This window comes from Falco naumanni, chromosome 9 (assembly GCF_017639655.2).
Source record: "Falco naumanni isolate bFalNau1 chromosome 9, bFalNau1.pat, whole genome shotgun sequence".
NCBI lineage: Eukaryota > Metazoa > Chordata > Aves > Falconiformes > Falconidae > Falco > Falco naumanni.
The window spans coordinates 40,762,171-40,789,499 of NC_054062.1; the positions used below are offsets into that span (position 1 = coordinate 40,762,171).

The 27,329-nt window shown below is 37.9% G+C and overlaps 1 protein-coding gene across 8 annotated transcripts in view; it reads left to right on the plus strand.

Annotated features, from left to right (window-relative positions):
• Nucleotides 1–27,329, plus strand: part of PARG (poly(ADP-ribose) glycohydrolase) — a 71,216-nt gene that overhangs the window by 5,988 nt on the left and 37,899 nt on the right. For 4 of the 8 annotated variants that reach the window (XR_005829557.1, XM_040605402.1, XM_040605395.1 and 1 more), the window contains exons 3-9: nt 145–1,125; nt 3,261–3,447; nt 4,588–4,710; nt 5,911–5,994; nt 7,072–7,146; nt 24,324–24,416; nt 26,547–26,719. Coding sequence is in view for 7 of the 8 variants with exons in the window: in XM_040605395.1 (XP_040461329.1) it covers nt 145–1,125; nt 3,261–3,447; nt 4,588–4,710; nt 5,911–5,994; nt 7,072–7,146; nt 24,324–24,416; nt 26,547–26,719 (1,716 nt within the window). In the remaining variant the exon portion in view is untranslated. The remainder of the gene's footprint in view (nt 1–144; nt 1,126–3,260; nt 3,448–4,587; nt 4,711–5,910; nt 5,995–7,071; nt 7,147–24,323; nt 24,417–26,546; nt 26,720–27,329) is intronic. The other 4 variants (XM_040605398.1, XM_040605401.1, XM_040605397.1 and 1 more) reach the window with 3 other exon arrangements.

Sequence of the window (27,329 nt, forward strand, 5' to 3'; positions counted from 1 at the left end):
CTTGATCCTGTTAGTGCTCACTTACAGAGTATAATGAATAAAATCCTGTATTTTCTATTGTATTTTTATAATTTCTTTTTAAAAATATATATACACAGAAATTTCATTTGGAGACAAGACATTAAATTCCCTTCTCTTCCACAGCTTACACAGCAAAATCCATAACAATACTGAAGCAAATCCCAAGATGACTTCCATTAAAAAAGAGAACTTTTGCGAGCATGATGTGAAAAAGCTAGAGAATATTTGTCAGCAAAATTATTCAAAAATATCTGTGGAAGTTCGGACAAAGCATGTAAATTTGCCTCAGACAGTCAGCATGTGTAACTGGGTGGCTGAGGACAAAGATGCAATCTTGGACACAGAGCCTGTGAAGGGGATGCAGTCTGGAGACCTCTTCAAAAATGCCAACGTTGACCAGATGCACAAAATTGGCAAGCAGGCTCAGAGGGGCTGTGAAGAAAGCAGTGACAATTGGACTCAGAAGAAATTGCCATCTGGCCAGTCTTTAAAAATGGGAAATACAAAACTTTCTTCAAAAGATACCGAGACAGATGAGCAAGCGGCTTCATGCAACTCACAAAAGCTGAAGAGTTGCAATTCTGTCAGTTTAATGGGTGAACAAGAAGGGGATGTAGTTCCAGAAAGTCCACTTTCAGATGCTGGTTGTGATGCTTGTGTATCTGATCTTGGAGGTCCTGGGAAACTGAGCAAATGTCAGAGCAGTTCAGGGGATTCACCTGCTTTTGAGAAAGAAAGTGAACCGGAGTCACCGATGGATGTAGATAATTCTAAAAATAGCTGTCATGGGTCAGAGGCTGATGAAGAAACAAGTCCATTTCTTGATGAGCGAGAGGAGATAAATATCTCAAAATCCATAAACAAATCTTTTAGAATTCAATATGGGGATGCTGACCTGGAGTCAAGAAAGTCACGTTTTTCTGCCAAGGGCTGTGAAAGCTTTGAGGAAACAGATAATTCTGTTAAAGAGGACAGTCTGCATACGAAGTCACCTGCGCTGTATCCTGCTCCGTCATCAGAATGCAAAAGTGCAAAACAGGGTGTGAAGAGAGATTCCAAAATCACCTCTCACTTCATGAGGATACCTAAAGTTGAGGAGAAAAGGTAGTGTTCTGTCTGCCACTTCATCTTTTTTTTCATGCTCAAAAATTTCAGAATACATGAAGAAACTAATGGGCTTCTTAGTTTCATCTTTTAAAAACACTGATCTGTTTTGTTGAAGCATTAGTGCTGCTGATGCTTTGGTTGAAATAGACATGAAAAATCTCACTTTTGAACACAGTTGTAGAGATGTGTATGCATATTTTTCAGGGTTTTTTTTTTTGGCTTTATTCATAATTCGGGAGAGAGAAGGGCTGGTGATACAGACTACAGCACTGGAAAGAGAAGCTGCGGCTGTGACCCAGGACTCTGCATGCTAGATGTTGTGTAAAGGGTAATCTCTTCTCTGAGAGCTTAGATTTCAGTGGGAGCAGACAAAAGTGAATAAACAGCAAAGGAACAAGCAGAAATGAGAGGGCTGTGTGTATTGGTGTAACAAGCAATTTTCTTAGTTGACTCAAGTCTTTAAAGTAGGGCAAGAATGTAGTTTTGCACATCTTTTCTGGGAGGTCCTTTCTGGGTGTGACGAGCAGCACAAACCATACTTTTCAAGGAGGAGAGGAAGAAGGTGATGGAGGTTGGCTAACTAGCGGTGGGAGCTTGCGTCTGACAGATCTTAAGAGATGAGTTGGCTGAGATTGGAGATGAATTTGCTGAAGTATGGGAAAGGGCGTCCTAACGTTTAAAATAATGGGTTTAGGGAGTACTCTTTTCACTAATTTAAATGAATTGCTGTAGTAGCAAAGCAGCAGAGATTGAGGCTTGTGTTTGTCAGTGCTAGAGCATAGTGTGTTAAAATAAATCCATGTTTGAAAGGGAAACTCATGCAGAAGTTTTGCTGTGTGGATAGGTGGGAATCCTAGCAGTACTTTACGGAATAATTAGTAAGATAGTGTGTGAGGCTGCAGAGAGATTATTTTTGCTTTTATTTTGGGGGGGTCTAAACAAGAGGATGTGAGGGTTATAAACTGCAGTGCCGGGCAAAGTAGTGGTATTGCCTATAGTGCTTAAGAGGGCAATTAGAAAATCTTAAAGCTTTCCTCCTGCTTTTTGTTATGCCAGGCCTACAGCAGAAGGTAGAGTGGCTCAGATCCTAACTCACAGAGAAGAAAGCAGTGGTGTATCAAACAGGTTTCAGTCATCGGTAATGCTGTGCCAGAATTACCCTCTGGCTCTCAGATGAGCGCAGTGGGCCTGTACCCAGTGTCATGCCGGTGTGGCTACACCATTTGTATGTGATCGGCCAGGCTGGAGGTAATGTCTGCACCTGGCAATACTGGCATATGCATAGATGCAGCAAACAGGTTGGACTACATCTTTATCCGAGGGTGGAGTAAATTCGCTAAGGGGAATTTAGAGGTCTAAACAGTACCTCAGAGTGCAGGCTTTTAACTTGTTTTGCGTTCTACTCTGAGAACTTCCTCCCTTTTGCGTGAGAAACATCTGGTATATTACATCAAACATACAGCACGTTCAGATTTTTCTTCCCCAGAATATCAGATCCATGCAAATACCTTTGACCATCAAAGAGGATTAGTTCATCTGCTCTTGCATATAATTGAATTTTACAGGTGTGTTTTGGATTACTTTTAAATGTCTACTTCCATTGCAAGTGTTTTATGCCTGACATGAAAAATACAACCCTAGTGAGAAAGGGTGGTTAAGAAGTGTTTTGGGTTTTTGGTGTTTTTTTTTTAGTTTGAAGAAAGAATATGCGCATCTCTGCATGCACATTTGTTTGTTTTCTAATAGTTGAGAAGGGGCTCTAGAGGCTATCCTGACAAATACTGGCCAGTGAGTCTGTCTCCTGTCCCTGGATAAACAGATCCAGTTGGGACTCTGCAGAGGAAAACTGTACCTTGCTAACTCACCGCTGTTCTGTGAAGGGGTTTGTAAGCCTGTGGTGAGGAGTGTTTTGGTAGACATTGGGTACTTGTGTGTGTTGGTGGAGGAGAAAGTTGCCGGGGGGGGCGGCAAGGGGAGAGTTCCCCAAATAAAGCTTTGGCCTGGGGCTACAGCAAGGACTAGCAAATAAACTGACTCTGTTACAAACATAACCCTGGAGTGGAAGTTCATGTATTTGCCTACTAGTTTTTTTCAGTGGAAATGAATTGTTTCAACATATTTTATTTTAACAGCAGGAAAGAAAAGTGTGAATTCAAACCCCAGAGGCCAGGAAGGAAGATGCCTAAATATGTGCCACCTCCTCTTCCAACTAATAAGAAATGGTTTGGGACACCAATTGAAGAGATGAGAAGAATGCCAATGTGTGGGGCCCGTCTTCCTCATCTGCGACCCTCAGCCAATCATACAGTAACCGTCAGAGTACGATAATTAAGTGTATTACCTGAAATCAAATTTCCTACTGAATTGTTCAATAATATGAAATGCCAAACATTAGTCTTGTAGTATTAGCAGGTTGTGGAATTCTTTCTTTGCCATTCCTTGCAAGCAGACTAGGGCAACGGATTTTCCTGAAAATTGACTTTTCTGATGCACAGAATTAGGATATTAAGATCCAGAAGAAATGTAATTGTTTGAACTGCCTCTGGCTCGTTAGGGACAAGTATTTTTCTTTTGCAAAGAGGTATGTGTGTACTTCCTTGTCTGAGTTGTAAACTGTGAGAATTTAAATATGTCTGCAAGTAAAATTTGTACTCATGTTATATTTTTGTTTTAATATGATTCTGTTTTGGGTTCAAGATACGCAAAAGGCTCAAGATATAAAAAAGACAAAACACGAAGAGGATTTTCAAAGAGTTTTACCACTGCATTTTAGATCAAATCTGATGTATTTGCCTTTAATTTTTTGGAGTAGTATGCAGTCATATTATTCTTGGAGTAAAACATGTGACCAGAAAACCGCAGGGTCATGGTTAAATCCCAAACAAAAGAAAAGCATGTTTAAGTTTAAATGCAAGTTCTGAGAGAATTAGTGCTGTCAGAAGGCTGTCTAGCAGATTAGGTCTTTAAGTACATCACATCATTTTTACATTTCTGGTATTCTGTGGAGTAAATTTGAAATATTGCTGTATCTATAATGATTTCTCATCCTCTTCGTTCTTAGGTTAAAAAACATTATTTCTGCACATGACTATCGGTATATTTGAAGCTACATTTTGAAAATACTTGGATGACACTATGTAAACACTTAAATTCATAAATGAGGAAGTCTTTAGTTGATAATTGGACATGAGATAATTGCATGTATTACCTTTATTTCATTGTGTTTCAAGAGGTCAAATGATAAGGTGGTGTTCTTTTCACCAAGTATAATGTAGGAGTAACAGATGGATTTTTTTTTCTGAGTATCTGTCGTGGTCAGTTTGTGGCTTTCCCCTTTCCAAAAAAGGTGGCTGTAGATAAGACCTCTTTTTAACTATGTTTTTGCTTACTTTTTATTTCTTCAATTTAAAAACTTGAAAGTAGAGTCTGAACTTTCCCCCACCTCCTTCTGTGTTGCAGGTAGATCTTCTGAGGGAAGGAGAGGTGCCTAAACCTTTTCCAACTCACTACAAAGATTTGTGGGACAACAAACATGTTAAAATGCCCTGCTCAGAACAGAATTTATACCCTGTAGAGGATGAGGTAAGCTCAAGTATTTACAGTTGTGTAAGCAAATAAATTTGTTTTCATATAGATGAGTTTTCAGTTTACTGCATTTGCTTAGTTGGAAGACTGTATGTATGGAATTGGAAAATCAAGTAGATGAACATACCTGGTCTGAAAACCTGGACTGTGGGTCATGATGCTTCAGGCAGAGCAGGAGATTTGTTTTAATGTTGTTTTTTTTTTCTCTCTAGTAATTTTTTTACCTAGCCAGTGATTTGATCATGAATATATTTTGATATGGAGCATAAGTATTTATATGTTTGGGTTTGGGGTTTTTTTGGTGAAGCAATTTGGGATGCCAACAGATGTGAATAATCAATATGTGGCTTCAAATTCATAATACTCTGTCAGGTATTGCTGATAGTGAGGTGTATCTGACTGCTGTTCTGATGAAACAATGGCAGAGAGGTTAGGGTTGGCCCTGCATGGTTTGTTCATTTGCTGTTTCTTGTTACTGCTCGAGACTTACTTAAACGTACCCACTGAAATACTTTAGACTGTGATGAGTATTGTCAGCAAGTGTGTCCTGTAGTGAAGACACTATCATGATTATTGATGCTTGAATCTGAAACAGATGATTTTTATAGCCTCTAGGAAGTACTCTTAAAAAATTAAATCTTTTAATTTTTCAATGTTAAAGATACAGTATAAAATGAATTTAATTGATGTTTCAGAGGAAAAGTGTTGATAAGGTCTTTGTTGCCAGTTGAGCAAGATGAGTTGTATCTGCCCTCGTGGTGGTCCTATAGGAACTGTTGTTACTGATTGCAGTGGGCGGTAAGACTTTCTGTTGAGGAACAGTATCACAGGTTGTCTTACATTTGGGTTAGTGCAAGTCAGCCACAGCAATATGCTTTTATAATCTGTGCCCTTAATGTTCTTAATACTGTTTTTTATAAAGTTAGTTTTTGAGTTTTGAATTGTGTATTTTAAGTGTGGTAATGTTTTATCTGTAGCTTCAGTTAAAAGGGAACCTTAAGGAAGTTAAATGCAGGGGACTCTAGAACTGCAGAAGTGCTTCACAGTTATTCAGAATACGTGGTTTATTTTTAAAGGCCTTCACAAATAAAGCAAACTTTATTTCAAAAAATGGGGCAAGGAAGAAAATTATTAGTAAATATGTCATTCTGTTTTGAATAACTTAATCCGACTTTGTTTTGGGGTTTTGGTTTAAAGAATGGAGACAGAACTGCTGGAAGTCGATGGGAACTAATCCAAACAGCCTTACTTAACAAATTTACGTGCTCACATGATTTGAAGGTAAGCTTGTCAATTTGAAATGAAGTCTATATGCATAAAAAGTACATTCAGGTTCACTGTGTACTGTTAGTGATTCTGGCTTAGTCCTATTTGTTTATTCACGTACAGAAATAATTTTTAAAAAAAATCTGTGCTGTTCAAGGGATTCCCTAATGAATTAGGGGTCTTTAATAGTCCTATGTGTTGCCACTGAATTTATTAGCTATTATTAAAATGAATTGTCATTTATAAACTGTGTTTGTCCAGCAGTATCTACTAGTTTGTGGCAAATGTAACGTGGGCTTTTTCTGTAACCAGATCATAGGGCAACACACAGGTGAGAGAGTTTCAAACAGTAACTGTTCGTGCTGGTGGAGTCCACAAAAATTGCAACAATTCAAACCGCTGACAAAAATCTGTAAATTGTGAAGACTAAATGTTCTGGTAATAACTTTTAGAGTTCTTGTTGGCTTTTAACAAATTGTGATTTGGAGCAGCTTAAAATTGCACTTACGTTTTTTGTGAAGAATAATAATTTGATTATACCTAAAAGGCAGGGAAGGAGAAGGGTGCAAAAGCTACAGATAAACTTTAAACAAATAAATGGCATTCCCCCAGCAACTAATGAAACTTTCCTTGATGATACTATTTTATTTGGTATTTTTTCTTGACAGTTTTTTGAAGGTGGTTGTTGTTGTTGTGAAGGACCTGTTTAATTTTGTTGTGGTCCTGATTCTGTAAGTTTTTAAACTGGTAAAACTTCTGCTATATTGCTGAGGGACTCTTTTTGTATTTTTAAAGAAAGCAAGCACAGGCTGTGGAATGTTTGTTGGGTGTTGTAGGCAGGTCCAAGGATGCCTCGTCTTGTTTTGTGCTAGGAAAAGCCTGTAGACTAAAGCTTATTCAATGCTAAACCTAAAATACAGGATTCAGTGTCATGGAGTTGCACCGTATTAATACACTTCTATGGATTTTGATGGGCTCTGTGACAGGTTTTAGCCACTAGATGGTACTGTCCCTTCAAAAATGAAATTTCATAACATCGTTTTTCTTCTGTTAAGTATCTCTAAGCTTCATTTTGATGTGCTCTTTCCCTAGGAAGCTATACTGAGATACAATGTTGCTTATTCCAAGAAATGGGACTTCACAGCTCTTAGCGACTTCTGTGAGAAGGTAAACCAAGTTGATTTCAAATAGGAAGAAAAGTAAAATCTAAGTGACTGCTTTGTTTCTATGCCTCAATGCTTTTGGCTTTATTTCCCCTTTTGAGAGTAAAGATTTTGCAGACACCAATGTGGACAGTTACTTGTCTGGTAACTTCGGCTGAAATGATAATTATACTTTATAAACTGGGTTAATTTTAAATCTTAAGGACTTAATTGGTGCTTCAGTAACACCTAAGGTTACTGAAGGTAAGATGGGAAATGCATTTTCTCTGTTTTATGAAAACCAGATTTATTAAAGACTTGTAGTAATATTTCTAGCGTAATGGTATCTTTTTTTTTAAAAAATGTTGGGCGTATTTTTCCTTTTTTAAACAGCTTTAATGTTATATTGCAGTGGTGTTTGTATAGACTGGGCTTTGCTGCTGTAACAGTAAGATTTTGCTGTATGCTGAGATGATGAATCTAAACTGTAGAGTCTTTGAAAGATTGCGGTGGGGTTTATGACTTCATGTTGCCTTCCTGGAAGAGGATGGGAAAAAAAAATCAATAGTAGGTGACAAATGCAAGTTGGACCGTTATTAATGTATGTCCTGACTGACAATCAGAAACTATGCTAATTAAAGTGGTATGGGAGATTAAATGAGATGCAACAGGAATTGTGGTTTTCTTCCACCAGCTCAGAAGTGCTTTAAAAACACGTGTGCTTTTTTTCTTAGGAGGGGCTTGCTAAGCTGTATTAAGGTTCAGCGGAAAATAAATTTGATTTGAAGCTAATTTTGTTAGTTACGTATGTTTAAAATAATATCTGCTTACTTCATGTGATCAGAACTGTTCTTTCTATTGCCTGTTTCCATAGTGTATGGGGACTACTGTTTTGCAGAGCGAGTTTTGTTTTGCATGCAACACAGTCTTGTTATTACTGACAGAAGACACTTGTAAAAGTACTAGTGGTATCACATGTACCAGCCACGAGAGCTACTGTGTTTGCCCATCTTGCCAGTTTAGTGCTTCCTCCTGTCGTCTGTGGGGTGTCTCTGTTTTTGAGGCTGTCGTGGCTGGATGGTAGAGGCTGTGGATATTTGGCCTATTTGCTCATATTGACTCTTGTACTAACCAAAATTACCTTGGCCTCTTCAACTGTTTGCTGTCTTCTATACATAACTATTCATAACACGCTAATTCTTGTGTTATTAAAGAATACATATTTAAATTTTTAGAATGTTTTGAAGTACAAGCACTATTTATGTAAAAATCTGACTTGGGAAGATACCAGATTTGCATCATATTGCTACAAATGCAACCGAGCTTGCCCTGATGCGTTCATATTATGCGTTTGGGAGTTCAGAAACTGTGGATAATCAGATTCAGAGGTCATCTGCCAGGGAGAGTGAGTAATCTCAGCTCTTTCCAGAGAAGAGAGGAACAATAGGAAAATAAACTATAATATTGGGCATCAGTCCTTCACTGAGAGTGAAAAGGAAATTTCTGTCACCTGGGAATGATATCTTACTTGTGAGGCTCCCAGGTGAAGTGGGGAGAGCTGTTTCAAAACATGAATTTTAGACCAAGGTGAAGAGTGTGCAGCAGTATATTAAATAAAGAATAGTGAAGCACTATATGACGGTGGCTCCTTGTAGACCACAGAAGCAAGATTTTACTGTGGCTCTGTTTATTGAATGTGTTCAGTGAACAGAACATACAGAGGGAATACATCTTGTTAGGGAGATGTTTGAATCTTTTCTGTTACGAAGGGATGTCTGAACACAAGTTTTGTAAGTAAACAAGGCATCGGCTTTCAAAGCCTGTTCTTAGTCTGCCTAAGTGAGTAGCTATTGAGTTAGAAGTTGAGATCTTCTGTGGAAATGACCTAAATACAGTCTGTAATGAAATGTGGCTTTTGAGGTTAATACATTTCACAGTTAATGTTCAGGAGTTTACCATTGGCATTTGTATTTTCTTGTTTGTCTTACGGTTTTGAGGGAACAGGGGAACTGTTTCAGGTGACTTTTGCTCAGCAAAAGTTGAGAGGGTTGGTTGAAAGGAAAGCTGGCTTGAGTAATCAGCCCAAAAGGAGGAGGAGCAGCTCAGCAGAGGGAGAAATAGTCACAAATATATGTTAAACAAAAAAGATTAAAGCAGACTGTCGTCCTCATCTATTTACATTCTTGGACACTATTGACTTCCAATGCATTTCTTAACCAAGAATTTTGTTGTCTAATTTAGAAGGGAGCTGGGTCCACAAATTAATGGTGTCTATTGATTTGAGACCACTGTATTCAGATACTACTTCAGTAGGTCTGTGCTTCATAAATTATAAAGGACCGTTTGTTATTTTATCTTCTGATTCTGGACACAGCTCACATTATTATTAACATTAATATCTGTTATATGCTTTCATATCAGTCTTACATTGTGTTTCCTATTTGAGGTAGTTTCTTTCCAAGTTACACATTAAAAATATACATTACTTTTGAATCTTACAAGTAGGATTGAAATCAGTTTTCTTATCATAATAATTACCGGTTTATTTTCCTTTAGATATAGATAGAATAAAGATTCAAACACTTTCAGCTTTCTTAACTAATGGGAAATAAATGTCATGTATGTGAGCCAGGCTTTTTTTCCAAAACAGCATCCCCTGACATGTACGGGCTGACCAGCTTTACAGTTTGTTCCAAGTGTTGTCAGAAGAGGGAGCCCTTACTATTTTAAAAAGATTCTTTTGGATGCCAGTTAATGTGTGGAAGTAAAATTCCTATTTGTAGTGTGAGGTAAGTTTGGAAGCTTCGAGTTTTTTTGTTTCTTTTTAAAAACTCATGGTACCCATCAGTAATGTACGTAAAGCTCTTAGTGGTTTGCCTCAGATGTCTGATGGTTTTGGTTGTCCTCTACAGAATTTCCACAGTTGTGTTGATTTGTTTTGCCATCTGTTTGTTAATATTTGCAAACAGGCTTAGGATTTATTTAAGTTATTACTTAGTGGATGAAAATTATTAGTGCTAACATTTTTCTTCTTACTTGCAAAATTTTTGTCACTTGGAAATCATCCCTGCATCTGTTTCTCCAGAACTTATGTAGAAGCCAGGCAGGAAAGAGTTAACAAACAGAAAAGGAAAGGAGGAGAAACAGCTCTGGATGGAGCTGTCTCTGGACCCACAGTGTGTTGTAGATGAGCTTTATTTGTGTGAATGATGATAGGCTGGGAATTTATTACATGTTTTTGATCAACAGTGCTACATACTGTAGTAGTTTTTATTTTTCTTTCTTGTAGATTTGCCCTTCCATTTCCAGGCAAGAGTAAATTCTTTTGCTTTTTCCCAAGTGTGTGGAGAAAAAAAAGTGAGGTTGTTCAAGGCCTGTGTCTTAGGCTAATCTGCAACATCAACTTTATTCAAGGGAAGAAGTAAGGCTTTATCATTTAAGACAGTCACATGGTCTGCTGCTCTAGATGGGGCCTGTTTGTTCTGGACATGTTTTGTTTATCATATTGCTTTAAAGTCTCTCAGAGCTTAAACGTAATTCTTGTTAATGTTGTTTTATGAACTCTTTCTCTTACTGCTTGCATCTGCCCTGCTCTTTCAGGAACAGAGGAGTGCTTAAATCTGAAAATGACATGACATCGTATAAGCAGTGCATAACTTTCTTTGAAGGTCCTCCTTCTTTTAAATCCAGTTTTAGTTGCGTAGTATACAAGAACTTTAGTCAGCAGGATTTATGTTGTGAAGCTGTATCAAACTGAGTTACTTGGTCCCACCTAGAACTTGTGAGATTTAGCAGCAGTACTTCAGTTAATAACAAATCTACTGAAAAAATATGTAACACACTGAAAGTGGCAAAAAGGAGCTCTGCAGGCACCAAAACAACAATGGGGGCTTTTATTTCTCACGTGGATTAATTTCAGTCTTCTAAACTCCTTTGACGCATAGAGAAGAACTATAGCATGTACATCATTTTAGTGCAGGAAAACAAAGGAATAAGGCTCATATGCTTTTCAAGTCGTACTTGCAAGTTATCGAAGTTCCAGGCTTTCCTGATACACTTCAATAAAAAGAAATAATCAGATCTAGTCATCTGAGTTTTAGCTACTCTTGCTGCTTTTTGGTGTACGCAAAGCCGGAAGAGTGACTCATGTATGCAGGACTGTTAGCATTTAGGATTCCCCAAATACTTGTGTTTAAAATGTTAATTTGTGAGTTAATATCTGTATGCTGTTCAGAGCTGAAAAGGATTAAATGCAGTACTCGGGGGTGTCATTAAAAGGAAAACTGTGATACCTGATGATTACTCATGTTTTGGAAATTGCAGATAGTTTAGGTAGAAGTTTGATTGCCAATCTCTTAAGAAGCACAGACTGAAGATCGGCGTTTAGGTAAATTTGTGTTGCATAGTCAGTGGGTGTCTGAGGAGCTGTGAGTCATCTGAAAATGGATCACAATAAATCTTGTAGATATTCACGTTGTATCCATAACTACTTTTATGTTTGTCTGGACTCTTTGAGCTTGATCATCTTGGTGGAAAGTTTGTCTGTGAAATGGAGAATATAGAACGAGAGGAGTCAGGAATGGTGTAAAGGTATGTAATAACTTCCCGTGTGAGGAATATCTGCATAAGCTAGGAGTGTTTCATCTTTTCATTTTAGTTGAGAGGAGTGAGGAATGGGTATAACAGCGGTGTCCAAAATATATGTAGGAGAAGGTGAAGAGGAAGTGAGTGTTCATTCTTCAGTACGACAGTTAAAGAACACCAGAGGAGTGTTCCTATCAGGTAAGGATTTCAAAACCAGACAAAAGCAAGTAATTGTTTAGATACTGAATGAAAGGCTGTGGAACTCCTTGTCTGGGCATGTAGAGGATGCTATGGCTTTACACCGGGTTCTGAAGGGATTTGGAGAAATTGCTGGCAGAAAAATCCCATTGACATCTACACAGATACTGTGACAGATTCTGGAGATTTCTGAAACTGATCACTGCAAGTAAAAGTGTTGTGAGGAAGTGCTGCTGATTGCTTGGTTTTTGTGCTGTTAACTTTTCTGGGCACCTTTTGTTGATGGGCTTTCATGAGCTTTTGTCCGTGTTTACATTCTTACAAATGCTGGATTGAAGTTGAGAGGCAGAAGTGGCCTTGTCACATGGGCCCCATTGTGGTGTAGTACCAATACGAGATGTTGCTGACAGAAAGGCATGGGGATCTATATGCTAGCTTCTTTTAGGAGGACAAATGAACATCACTTGAAGGCACTTAGGCCTTTTAAATTTTGTTTTTTCAGCTCTCTGCAGAACTTTAAACCCCTTGGTGCCTACTTGACATAAGCAGGAAGACTTAAAGGGGGGATATGCTGTCGATATCTTTACAAAGATGCTGTCATCTTCTCCACTGTATAACACTCTCGGTTTCCAACTATAAGATTTGGGGTTTAGTGTAGGAAAAAAGCGTGTGTGTGTCTGCTTATGGATGTCTTGTGGTCTTTTTGTCTGTTGGGAAAGCTGTTTGAAGCCGGTCAATCTGTTTAATGCCCAGGATGTGCATATTTGCTGTTGATTTCCTTATAAATTCAGCATCAGGAAATCCTTCTGTGTTATGAAAGAAGCTGAATAACTTTGACATTTGGGTTTTTCCAAGAGGTTGAAAGAAACATGATCGTGTTCTTTAAAAAAAACCAGTCTCTTCTCCTCCTGTCCATACTTAATTGCAGAGAAGAACCTTCAGCATGAAGGAAGAATGTACCAGACCATTTTATCTGTGCTTTTTTCTCCTTTTCCAGTCAAGCATAAGTTCAATGTTTTTAGCCTCCAAACTGGCTGCTAGCTGGCTTTTTTGGTGGTTTGTTTGTTTGTGGGTTTTTTGGTAGGGCACAATTCTCAGCTTACCCAAAAATCTGATAAAAAGCTTTGTAGCCAGAAAACAGGTCAGTTGTCAAGCTGAAGGAATATATTGCTATTTTTATTTACCGTTTAGTTATGCTTTCACATGATATAAAATATGGGCTATTAAAAATGTTTGTCTTACAATTACAGCTGTCGTTAGTTTTGAAACAGGATTAGAAAAGGAGTCCCATTTCTCCCTGCTTCTTTCCATTAAAACTTGCATGACAGTCATACTTCTGGATGCTAGATCCTTTTAAAAGTCTGGAGCAGTCAGGACGTGAGGCTTAGTTACTGTCTGCTTTTATGTGCAAGTGTTGACTGTAAATTTCTAGAAACTCACTTAATACCATTTTTGAATTTTCTATAAATACCATTTAGAAATACATACACTTAATATATAATATGCAAGATAAATATGTAAATTAAATTATAAAAACTTTATGTATTTTCCATGAATACTACACAGCTGTATTACAGATGTTTTGCTCTTCCAAAAGTCTGTTTTCCTTTTTTTTAAAAAACAAAATTGAAGATAATTATTGTACTAGAAATTATTTTTCATTTGCACAGTTCCCTACTATTTAAATTTTGGCCTAGCAATATTCATATGGATATGTGCACACGCTTTCTAAGGTATCACTTTTTCTACCACAGGTGTTCTGAGCAGATTCCAGAATGTAAGAGATTATTCTTGAAGTGAGGAGTGGTGGAGCATACTACAATGAGTCTTGTTACTGTTAGTCAATGCTTTGCACTTAGGAATAATTAAAATAAATAGTTTTTCAGTGAAATATCAGTTTTCTTCTAACAAATGTGTCTTACTGAATTGCTGAAGTGTGGCATAAACCTAATAAAACCTGGGATAATATCTACAGAATATGCTTAGTGCACTCTTTTGCCAGACTATAGTTTCTCATTTGAACGTATGTTACTATGTAATATACTGGCACGTTTGGCCTTTGGTACTTTCAGAAAATGTGTCAGAGGCGAGTAATTGAGTTAAGACTGAGCACATGAAATGTGTAAGAGCTGAGCAGAAAAATCAGATGTGCAAAATTTGGCAGTATATCTGCTGCTTCTCCAAGAAGAATTGGTTGTGTTTTGGTATCACTGAGCTGTTTTGAATGACGTTAAGAACGGTCTTGTCAACGAAGTACTGTACTTCAATTGCAAGATTTCAAACAGCCACAGAACCACACAGACTTTAAGTGTGTGTGTGTGGTCTGAACCTTAATAACCTTAACTTAATAACTTTAAACTTAATAACCTTAAGAAATTTTGGAAATTACCTGGACAATTTTGGAAATCATACTTCCCTTTTTTTACCATTATTTCAATTTTTCATCTAAAAAAAGACGGTAAATGCAACATCTGAAGCTGATGCGCCTATAGCATAGTCTAGTTGGATTACAGTTGAGCTCTGGATTTTCGCTTATTTCAAAAAGACTTAACTGCTTAAGAATACCTGCTACTGTTAAGTATGTGCATGTCTTGGGAGATTTTTATGTTCTAAAAGGCTTTACTGCAGTCTTGTCTCCTAGCAGGTCTTATGAACCATGTCAGTCTTTCCTGTATGTTCTGTTGTTTGAATGACCTGCTTGAAAAAATGATTGCTGTAATCAGTGATACTGGAAGAGAAGGAATTTTAAGGTACCAAATTGTTCTGGTGACTGGGTTTTTGATAAATCATTTTTATAATTGTCTAGACAGTACTAACAGAAGTGAGTGTTGTACAAAGATGTCAGCATACAAACGTAGGCTTTTAAGCAAGAAACAAAATGTCCCAAGGCTGAAAATAGCCTATCCATTGCTTCATGCTGGATTCATTTTAGTCCAGATGTCTTCAAACAATTTTCATTACATCAGATTACCTTTTTAAAATCTAAACTGAAAGGTCTTTTGAGTGTGCCGTGAAGGGTTTTCTTTTCACAGCAGCAGAAAGGAATTTATCCCCATATTGAACGAAATGTGAGCTTTTCTAGGGTGGGGGCAATATGCATCTTGTACATGTTCAAAACATTAGAAGCTAAGTGTTGCAGCGGAGAAATAGCATTGAGTACTGAATTACAAGCTTATTGTTAGTTTTCTGTACTTTCTCAGCAAAACAGTTGAGTATCTTTCAAGTGGTGTTTTGTAAGCACCATTGCAATGCCTATTGCATCAGACTGTTGACTCAGAACTACCAGGGAAAGGGGTATATACACACACCAGCTGTAGAGTTGTAATTACATTGTGTCTTAAGTGTTTGTGCATGCTTAATGCTTTGGGACGATATAAAGATACATCCTGAGGATCTCTTCCATAGTTTTCACTGTATTGAGAACATTCCCGTTTCAAAAAACAGAGGGGAAAAAAACTAGTAAATGTAAAGGTTGTGTTTTTAAAAGTAATCTTCTGGTGTTTGCTTTTTTGTTTGTTTGGTGTTTTTTTGTTTTGTTTTGGGGGCTGGGGGCTCCTGGACAGATTTCTTTGCTTCCATTGGATTATGTGTAAATCATTATTTTCATGTGGTCACCTGTCTATCCCAAATGACTTAAGAGAAGCTCCTCCTTTTGGTTGTGGTGGCTTTACTTAGCTGCTTTATGCCTTCAGTGGGTTTTGTTTTGGTTTTATGCCTGAAGTAGTTAGAATAAAAAACACTGGTCAAAGCTCTCAAGAGAAGCACTCCTCTGAAAAAGTGTACGTGGAACCAGGGAAAGGATAAAGAGGCGTTGCCATTGTTAAAATGACTGTGAAAGCGTAAATGAAGTGTATTATAACTATATTCCTCATTTTTTCTCCTCCTTTTTAATCTTAAAAACTGAATTTGTTTATGTTGCTTCCATGCAGAGTTTATTAATAGTTGCCATGCATTCTTAAAAGAGCAGGTTTGCAAAGGTGGCAGTGTGTGTACCCTGGAGATGGCCTGAGGTTCTTATCTGGCCAATATAATCTGAATTACTGGATGTTTTCCTCAAGATATTTGTGATTTTGAGTCAAGCAAAAACCAGTTTATAGATTTGTTGAAAACTACAGTGTTGTGTTGTTTTTAGTTGATCCTTCTTTTTCCCCTTCTGCCTGTGCTGGACTTTTTTTGTAATGTTAAAGAAAATAGTTTTGTAAGGGCAATAGCTGTGGTGTCTCATGAAACTTTTGGTGCCAAGGTTATTGATTTCAAAAGCGGTTGAAAAAAGTTGTAGTTAAATATCTGATGGCTTTCAAATGTTTCTACATTATGCTTCCTAGCAGAATTTTCTTAAATGATAGCAGTATTTAATCTCTTCCTCTTCCCCGCCCCCCCCCCCCCCCCCCCCCCCCCCGCCCCGTAAGGGATCATTTTCACCTTTATGCTTTTTCCTCCTCCTTGTGTTACAGCCCTGCTGTAGAAACAAGGTCATTGTCCTTTCCACTGCTTTGTACTTCCCAAGAGTATCCAGAAAGTATTTAGAAAGCAGTATTTGATTTTTCTTTCCAGGACTCTGTCAGTGCTTTGGAAATGGTTGTTATGCTTCTAGTCATGCTAGAGTTGCTTTGCAAGAGCATACAGGTAGAGTCTATTGGTGGACTGTAGAGAATCAGGACTGAGGTTTCACTGGTAATGGAAATGATTGAGGTTAGATTTCCAGTGCCTTGGAAGTATAAACTGGGCTTCTAAACCCATGAAGAGGAGATGGAAAAATAAATACATGTTTTTCTCTCTGATTTTATTTAGAATGTTGAAAAGGTTTGAGAACAAAGCTGCAGCTGTTAGGGATGATACACCTGAGGAATCATTCCAGGGTTGGATTGGCAGAAGACGTGAATGAGCCTTTAGGGGGGAAAAAAAATTAAACATGAATTAACCTCTGCCTTGTAAGCTGTCTTCTGTTTTCCTTTTGAAGTGTCAGTTTGTGGTTTTGATAAATGTCAGAAGCATTCTTCTTCTCAAATAAGATTCTTCTCTGCATAATCCAGCGTTATCTGTTTTTTCCTTCTTCCCTCCAAAGATTACTTTGTCCTTCCTTTGGTTTCTAATCAGACGAGTGCTGAAGAAATGGGATGGATTTGACAGCTAGGTGTGTTCTATTGAATTGTTTTTGTAAGGGAACTAAAGGAGGCAGATGAGAGTATTCTTTCTGCAGTTTTGGGTGTTATTGACTTAATAAAATGGGAACTAAAATCCCCCCTACCCCACACCTCGCCTCTAGGTTTCAATCTTGTTTATATGTGTAATATTTGACATGACAAAGAAGCTGTTTTACATAGGCATACAACAAGTTAGTGGGCTGCAGCCTAGTGTCCCTCTCTGTGTACCAGCTACATTGATAGTTGTGGCATGGTATGTTTAAGCAGAATTCACCTACTCCCTGTCCAGAGGAAAAGGCTTTGTAGAGGGTATGACTTAGTGAAGCCTTTTTTTGTGTGTGTTTGTTTTAATTTAAATACATTAGTCACCTGATAAGGACTTATTTAGGCTTCTTACATTATTTTTTTTTTCTTCTTCCAGCTGTTCCAGATAAGAGATTGAGAAAGTCTGCCTTTAGGATTCTATAATGTTTAAAAGCACTTATGACAAGGATTAGGGGAAGAAGGGGGAGTAGTTTGGCAGTCTGACATTGGTTTATTTTCAGGTAAGACTTAAATGTTGTAAACAGTGCCTTGGTTGTTTTATTGGCACTGTTGTAGTTCTAGTCATGGGTCTAGACTCCACCAAATTTAGGTGTTAAACAGCAAATAAAAAGTATGTAGCTTCTGTATGAGGCAGGAGAACAAGTAAGTAAGTACAGGGTGCTCTGGAAGAAAGAGGAAAGACAACATGGCTTAGTGCAGTAAAGGAGCACCCGCATATTGTGACTGCTTAAGTATGCTCAAGTTTTTGTGTGTCATCTCAAAGGAAAGTCTTAGCTGGAAGGGAATGGTGAGGGGGATGCTTCAGGATGCCTGGAAAGTTCTTCTGTGAAATATGCTTTAAAAAAAAACAAAAAAGAGCTAAATTAAAATTAACATTATCCAAAAGTGCATAAGAAATAATGTCTTGTAGAATAGTGCAAGAGCACAACTGAACTAGTTACATCTCATTTAACAGTGAAATGGGAGCCTTTGGAAGGGAGATACGGTCTATGCACTGAATGAAAAAAGCAGCATTTTAAATACTTACAGGTAGAACATGACTGTTAACAGTCTTACAAAGAAACAAAGCTTTCAAACACAAGTTCCTGTTGTCTTTGTTTCCCAAAACAATCTTTTACTTTTTTCATTTTTTTGCTTTCCCTATTATCTTCACCAAAATTGCAAAATTACAAAAGCCAGTCAACTTTTTTTCTGGAGAACATTCCAAGTTGTCCTAGATCTCGTGATATGTTCCTCCTGCATATTCCTTGCATATGGCACCGAGCAATACTATTCACATTCCCCCAAAGAGAAAGATTTGCTTTGTTCATGTATCTGTCTTCATTATTTTTGTTGAATTGCAGACTTGAGGGAGGTTCAGTAATGATGTTATGTCTGCCTCTATTTGCAACGAGGTTTTTCAGTGTGGAAGTATTTATCATGTGGATCTTAATGCCCTGTAAAAGTATACAGAGATATTTTTTGAGACAACCAGAAGATAGCGAAGAAAGAAAAAAATTGTTCCTGAAATTAGGAGAATGAACGTACTATGAATAAAGTACATAAATTATGCAGCTTGTTTAATTAGTTAGGAGGCTGTTACCACCTCTAACCATATGATATCTTACATTAAAGTAATTAGGAAAGCTGCTACTGGAAAGGTGGTTCAGTATAGTAACATGGTACAGGGCACTTATAAACTGAAACAAAGTGATTTGAAGTGCATGAGGCATTATGGCAGCTGGGAAGGAGAATGTCAGGTCAAAATCTGTTAGAATTAGGAAATAAAAGACACAAAGTCTGAAGGAAGCACTCTGGTCTTCCCCTTCATCCTTGAGAACATGGTTCAGTTGGTTCTTGTCCTGCCAGAAAAGTTAATATGGGGAAATAAAACCAAACAAATTGAAAACATTAAGCCGTTGCTGTCGTAGCATGCTGGTTGCCTGTTGGTGTGATGACTCTACCTTCCCATGAGATAGATAGAGCTGTCCAAATTTGTGTTCTCTATGTGCAGTTTGTTTGGTTTGATGAGCTGTCAGATTTAGATATAAACTCTCTACCATCACTATCACCCCATGCTGCTTCAGATCCTTCTTATTAGGACTGTCAGGCATACTTGTTCATCACATTTTGGAGGACTGGTTTATAGTGACAAGATGCCATTACTTATGACCATGTTTAGTCAGGCCTCTTTGCTGCAGTATAAATGTTCATTTCGCAAAATTGCAATGCAGGTTTCACCAAGAGCTCTTACCTCTGCAACAGCTTGCTGAGCCGTTTGCATCTTACGAATTGGAGCCCTAAGTCATGTTCATTTGATCAGTTGCTCTAGTTGCAAATACTGTTGAAATCACAGAGTGATTTCTTTAGCAAAAGGCAAGTCATGCTTTGCAACTCTGCTTCCATATACTTTTCCCTTGGGGCATAACCCCTGCTATTATTTAATTCCTAAATAACTTTTTTGCATGATTGGAGGACTGTGAAGAAAGTCAACAATATGTTTTGGTTTTATTTCAAATCCTGAAGGAAGCTGCAAAGGACATGTTTGCATAATAAGGAAAGGAGAAACTGATCAGTTGTTTACAAACAAAGTTGCTATGATACTTGATGTATTTTCCTTTATTAAAAATTGTTGATAACCATTTCATATTTTAGAATTTCTCTGAAGTTATAAAACAGATGTTAGTTTTTAACAAATGGAAATCCAGTGGTCTCTCTTAATGTTTACAGAGTTGTAGCCTTGAAGAAGCTTGTACGCAGGTGAAAGCACTTTAGTGAATCAATACAGATGCTTCTACTAGATTTACTTCAGAGTAGAAAGTACTAGATTTACTTCAAAGTGAGGTGCTTGTTGTAACAGCTTCATTCTAACTAGAATATTACCGCTTTTTCAGCGAGAAGAGTTGCAACTGGTATCTGCCTTTTATAGCCCATTGGCAAGGGGCGTGACTGGTTCTGTTTCACCTACCACCCACCCTATGCAACATCTAATAATGCATGACTTTGTGGTAGGCTGGTTTGATTTATTAATGCAGAGGAAGACTATCCCATCTGACAACACACCCGCGCGCCCCCCCCCCCCCCCCCCCCCCCCCCCCCCCCGATTATTTTCCTGTAGTGTTAGCAAGCTGAAGGATCTCAAGAAATTATCAGAGGAACATGGGAACTGGTGAAACATGGTGTGTGTGTGTGTCTGAGGGGATAGACTGACGTATCCCTCTTTCAGCAGCTACAAGTAAGTAAAATACATAATGTGACTCTAGGCTGGATTTTACATCAGTACAAGTCACTGCTTCCTGAAGAGAGTTTCCTTCTAAATAAATCTTCATTCAGTTCTGGGACCAGGTATGCTCTGTGCTGTTGCTAGGTTCTCTCAGGTTGGCTTTTGCGTTGTGCGATGTCTGCCAGATGTAGTTGTGGTGTCAGCATTCCACGTCCTGGAATACTTTTACTTTCCATGATAGTGTTCTTTTTTGCTGCTTTCAAAGTCTGAAAAGATGGTCACAGATAAAACCAGGCGGTGTTGCACTGAGCATAGCTGAGAATATACATTGATAGTGGTTGGTCTGCAAAGCTGAAACTGTGGTGGCGTGCTGGTTTAGTGGACAAAAGAGGATAAGAGCCAAGCAGCCAAGGGTTTGCAGGTGTTCTTTTTCATAAAAACCTCGCTGGAATGTTAGCTGTGCAGGAAGAGTTCATGGGCAGAAAGGGTAAGTTGTTATTACATGAAGGTGGCCATGACTCAAGTTACGTTAAGTTTTTTAAAAAGCAAGAAGGGATACATATTTCTGGCTTACTGTCACTGTTCAATAATGAGTTACAGTCTCCAGACATAAATGGTAAGCACAGGACTGTATAGTTCCCCAAGGAGTTATTTTTAGGGAGAAAGCTGGGGGGTTGTTTGGGGTTTTTGCCTTTTTTTTTTGTGTGTGTCTGTGTGTCTGTGATGGTGATAGTGTTGTGAGGTTTCTTTTAAAGAAACAAACAGCACCTGTCCTTGAACAACCGTGTTCTTAGGTTACATACTGCAGCAGCTCTTTTGTGAATTCATAACATTTCCAGGAAGAAACAAGCTATGTTTGAATTTGAGAACTATTGATGTGCTTCCCCACAATATTTAGGAGATCTCTCCCTAAATAGGGGAGTATTCAGAACAAGGGTGCTTAGGCTGCTGGATGGTTTGATTAGAGAACAATGCGGAGTTAGGAGTTTCTTGTTAAGGTCTGTGAACTCAGTTACCATCTTTTTGAAGTTGTTGGGTCTTGTGAAAGTGTAGTAAGATTTTCATGGCACCCAAGGCTTTTCACGAAACAGGCAGCTTATTTGTCATTTACATATAAGAATAATCTGTTTGAAGTCCAATGAGAACAGTTCTGGGCATTAAGAGCTCCAAATTTTGAAGTTTTTGTTAGTGGAGGTCTAGTAAAAGTCATGCATAGAAATAATGTAGAGAGGAGAGTATATTCTGGTACATTAGGAAGGTAAGGAGAAGAGAAAGGAGAATTTCAGAGTGTAAGTGACCTTTGTAGTTATGCATTCTGCATCAGAGCTGAGCTGCTTCTGTTTTGGGAAGAAATTGTCTCATACTATTATGATATTGTTTTCAAAGAAGCATAAAGAAAAGGTTGAAGTCTTGACAGCTGTGACAAAGTCCAGTGCCATAATGTGTCACCAGATAAGTGATACTGCATAGTCTGTGGCAGTCAGCAAAGCATAGCAGCTACTATTTATATGTCAACTTTAAAAGAGAGGAAGTGTTACCCAAAGGGGAGAAAATATCAGAATTTGACAGCCTGGTAGACATCTGAGGTTAAATGTCATCTTATGATTAGATTTAACTTACATATTCATTTTAGTATTGAGATCTGAAATTCCAGCCTTTAAATGCTCATTTTGTTACTTCATGGCGCTTAAAAATGTTGTGCCTAAGAACAGAGCAAAGTTTCCTGCTAGAGCAGATGGTGTTAAAGGTTTGGTCATAATTTTGAATATCTGACTTGTACTGTGTAAATATGCAGGTACCTACACGGCCAAGAACAGGGGCAGGGGGAGAGAGAGATATGCATCTTGTTCATTTTTTAACCTTGAAAAAAAAATCTGCTTTCACTAATACTTTGTATATTACATGGATTCCTCCTCTATTATATCAGGGTTTTTAGGTTTGCTGTTCTTTCTAAGTTCTTGTTTCAATTTAAAATTTTGAACTAAAACCTTGTTTGTATGTCTTTGTGAGCAGCATACATAGTGCGTGGAAAGTAACTGTAGGTATTGAGATTGTTTTATTTTCCCCCCTTCCCTATCATAAGTTGTTCGTCCTTTGAACATTTGTTTGTGTTTTGTTTTGCTTTTTTAATCTCCGGAGTGCTCTTATCCCTTTTATATCACTTGGAACAGGAGGGAATAGAGCAGAGATACTTCTATACTTATTTTAATGATCTTGGAAGAACAGAAGTTGTTAGCCTTCAGACAGTATTTTCAGCTTGGCATTTATGGAGAACAGTGTGCTTTGAATCAGAGGCATCGTATTTTCCTCTTCTCAAGACAATTGCCAGTATCTTTTTTTTTACATTCTGAAGTCTCTGTGAAACTTTCGATTGTGAATTACAAAGCTTTAATTATATGAATAAAAAGATCACTTTATGTGATTTCACAATTAGCCTTAAGTGTTGCAGAGACTGAAGCTGATAATACCTTGATGCTGTTCCATCCATTCTGTCTGCTATCGTTTTTGTGTGAAATTGGTAGTAAATCCAATTATTTTCCAGTTTTAATTGAAAAAATAATATTCTATAGTTTTAAAGTCACAGTTTCAGAATTTTAATGGTTTTAATTTAGAAACTGCTGGAAGGTATTTGTCTCAAATACAGACTCCCTGGTTGTAGGGGAAGGAGGGAGGCCAAACTGTGATCTTCATCTTCCATTCCCTAGCTTTAGTGCACGTTGTGTGTTCTCTTCTTTCTGCTTCTTGCCCTAAACACAGCATGCCAACGTAACAGCCAGTCACATCTAGTGCCTGGATTAGGTCAGGGGAAAAACTGCACCACTGCACAGAAAGATGGAGAATGTGCTTTTCTTTCCTTCATCCTTCTTCAGCCTGTTCATACAGCAGAGCATGAGACTTTGGAGGCTATGGCATGCTTTTGTGCCATTTTGCATATTGCAGCTGCACAGCTTTTTGGTTTTCGTTTTACAGTCTCCTGTTTGTGTGCCTATCCTAGCTTTTCAAGGAGTATTGGCCATCTAAAGAACCTTTTGCACTTTCTAAAAATACATGTATGATACACAAATGGGGGTGCAGGGTGTGTGTGGGTTCATCTAAACGCTGGGTACGTGATGTTGAGCTCAAAACTGGCAGTTGCAACTTTAGAAGAGATAGCCTGCACTTTCTCTGAATACCTTGACTTGATACGCTTTGGCAGCCAAACATGTCAATAGGAAGGGAATTGAGAATAGTATAAGAAGGGTTTGATATGACTTGTCTTGAGTATAGAAGCCTTGTGAAGCATTGGTGTGCCCATTTTTTTGAGCGTTGTCAATTCTGGTCTCTCCTTGGGAAGAATGTTAGAGCAGGTAGAGAGGGGCAGCTAAAATAGTCATAGGATCAGCTGTCTTACAGGAAGAGGCTGAAAAGATTGCAACTTCAGACTGTGGGACCAGGCAGGTTGCACCCTTTAAGGTATGTGCCCCAGTGGCTATAGTTTTTGAAAGAAGGTGGTGGGGATGGGCAGCAGAAAGGGGCCAGGCTTGCGTGCTTTCTTACGTAGTTTCTTGCTGCTGCAGAGGACAACTGAGCTGACCCAGCAGTGTGTTTCTTACGTCCTTAAAGAGGAGAATGGCACAGGCACTTGTCTTGGACTTTGACCTGAATATGAAAGGGAAGTAAATAGTTCCAGTACTTTTGTGGTTAGGTAGTGATTTTTATAAGTTGATAATTTGGTTCATTGTTGGGGAAAGAGTCAAATGATAACTTATTCAAGGTTCCTTTATGCAGTATTTGGTGACGTGTTTTTCTCAACTGCAACTTCTGAGAGTTGTTTCTGTGTGTTTTGGTTAAAGGATTATTGCAAGGGAAAATGTAGTGAGGTGGTACAGTGAAAAATGCTGCAGGTTTGCATGAGGCTAATAGGACATTTTTGGTTTTCTTTCATTTCTTTTGGATGGGTCCTGCTTTCACAAACTTCTTGTACAATCATTATTTCTGATGTAAAAGAGATGTTTTGTTTTTTTTCCCTTTTTCCTTTCTTTGTAACAGGTTCTTGAGGATGCAGAGGCTCAACATTTGTTCCAGTCCATTCTTCCTGATATGGTCAAGCTGGCGCTCTGTCTCCCAAGTATCTGCACCCAGGTAAGTAAACGCAGCTAAGTGCTCTGTGGCAGACCGCTGCTCTTCAAGCTGTAACTAATGGCTAAGGTCAAAATGTCAGGATCACGTTATGTTCTTAATAAAAGCTGTAGGTTTTGTGTTGAGTGTAGCTGAAGCCTAGAGTGCAGAATGGACAATGCACATCTGTAATGGAATGTAAAAAAACGTACCTTGCTGTCGTATTTTTAGTCTGAACTTCAGTAACGCTTCCCTTTCTATATGCTGGAGTCGCTCCTTCCTTTTCTTAAATGAAATGACAATGCAGCTTTTCTGCTTTGAAAACCACATTTATAAACTGAAATACTTAAATAATCTTAAAACGTCTTTTTTATTTTAGAAAATTTTTAATCCTGGAATTAGTATTTTCATAAAGCCTTTGTTTACATGGGAGCATATTTTATTCTAGTTAGACCATCACAATACTTGCACACATAAAAACCTTAACTGTTTATTATTGTTATGAGAATCAGTTCTGTAGGTAGTAAAGCTGATAAAAATGAATAGGACTCATCAAGTAAGTGAGAATGTATGATGGGTAACACATTAGCAGGGGAATGACTCGTAAGCTTCTTTGTTACAATTTTCAAAATTGATTTTGTTGGATGGGAGCAGGGAAAATACCTCCCTATTTCATTCTGCTGCAGGGGACCTACAGTAGACATGTAATTTCAGACAGTATGAATATTTCTTAAAATTCTTTTACTAGTCACTGGATGGGGAAGTTTTTGAGAATGCTGTGAAGTTTCTGAACACAAAGTCAAATGCAAGGCTTGCAAATTCATGTAGTAATGCCTTTTATAAAGATGATGTACTGTTAGGCAGTGCAAATTAAGAACTTTGTCAGATTCGGGTTTTTTTCATTAGACATAAAGCTAAATTTGTTCCAATATAATGTACTGTCCAAAATATCCTATTTTTATAGGCTTGTAGAACTTTAATTAAAGAGAGCTTCTGAGGCTCTTTTCCCCCCTCTAGCTGTGTGACTTCAGACATCATAATACAGCTTGTTAATTAAATAGCCAGAAGACAGAATGAGATTCAGTGAACGTGAATGTAGTAGTTATAAGAATGAAGGAAAACTTGTTTGTTTTCTGGAGTAAATAGGGCTGTGTATTCGACCATCTAAATCCGTAGCAATTTCTATATTCACAACTAAAAGGATTAAAACATAGCTGCTCAGCTCTCAAGGAGCTAGGCTGATGATGATGGCTGAGAATACTGGGAGAAGAGGTGAAAGCTGTGTTCCCTTTCTCCTGTCAAGTGGGCTTATCATAATAGTTCCTGGACTCCTTAGCATTCAGAATTATATTTCCCCACCCCCCCGTATTATCACATAACTTTAAAAAAAAAAAAAAAAAAAAAAAGGCAGCCATGAACGTAGTGAGTGAAAATTCCATGTCAGGAGGCTGAAACCTGATAAAATGGAAGATTTTTTCCAAAAAAACTTCAGGGTGTTTTATTTTTGTGCCCCCCCTTCCCCCAGCCCCTTTGTTTACTTTTATATTAAAGAAAACTCCAAGCTGAAGAGCAAAGCAAAGCTGAGCTTCTGTTCATTCTGATTATAAAAGAACAGATAATCCTGCACTTTCTGCAAATGTTATCAGTGTTACTTCTTCAAGTAGGATGGAAAGAAATTCAAAGCAAGTCATAGAATGATGATTTGTGGTGTGACTTCTGCATTTCTTTATTAAGTATAATATAAGTTATTGTAGCTGAAAGCATTCCTTAAGGGCTCCTAACTGTACAGTTTGTGAAAGTGGGGTTTTACTTCAGTTTTTAGATTGCTCAGGATTTGCAGCATCCCGTCTACTTTCCCCCTCTCCGTTCCCCATGGTTTTATTTGATAAGTTGTGTTTTCTTGGTCTTCCTTTTTATTATTGATAGAAATCTGCAGTTTGTCAAGCAAACTTTTTCTGAATTGTCTGGAATAATCTGTTCTTGACTTTAATGGTGCGGCTGATTAAAGGGTTCACCAATGGCCTAAATTACTCTTGCTCTAATTTAACAAATGTAATTTTGTGCTCCTGTTTTTTCATTTAAAAGGGGTAAGCTAATTATTTTTCTTTCTCCTTCCCTCCCTTTTCTCCTGCCCCCCCCTCCTTTTGTTGGTAGCCAATACCTCTACTGAAACAAAAGATGAATCACTCCATCACAATGTCACAGGAACAGATTGCTAGTTTTCTAGCCAATGCTTTCTTCTGTACTTTTCCACGTCGCAATGCAAAGATGAAGTCTGAGTACTCTAGCTATCCAGACATTAACTTCAACAGGTATGGCACTCTGAGGTAAATGAAGCTGATAACCCTTCAATGAAAATATTATTGTAGTCATTTAGGGGAGAAACTCATTTCTTTCATGCTTCTGTCACTAATTTCAGTAGTTTGCTTTCTGTCTTTTCTGTTTACCTCTAAGGGACAAGAAAACTATGTAGCTATTTAAGAAAGGATCTTGTGCACATAAAGATATGTTTAATATTCTAATTTTTTCTTTTTTTTCATGCACGCACAGACACGCTTTTGCTGTGGCGTAATTAGGCTGATACAATTCCCTACCTCCTCATAAGCCATTTGTTTGTGAATGGTACATTTCAGTTATGCTTCAAGTGTTCCATATGTTTAAATCAAAGGTCAGTGTTTCCCCAGCCATGTTTCTGACATCCTTTGTGTCAGCATCAGTGATCTGCACGTTTGGTTAGACCAATAGGACTTCATTCCTCAGCATCCTTACAATCTCTCTATCATTTTAAGGCAGTTGTAGAGCTGCATGTTAAAATAAACCTATCCTTTTTGCTACAAGTTAGCCTAAAAGGGTTTCAAGACCATGGTAAGAATTTAATTAAAGTTACTCTGATTTCTAAACAAACACTTATGTTTTTCCCCTCAGTGCTAGCTTACA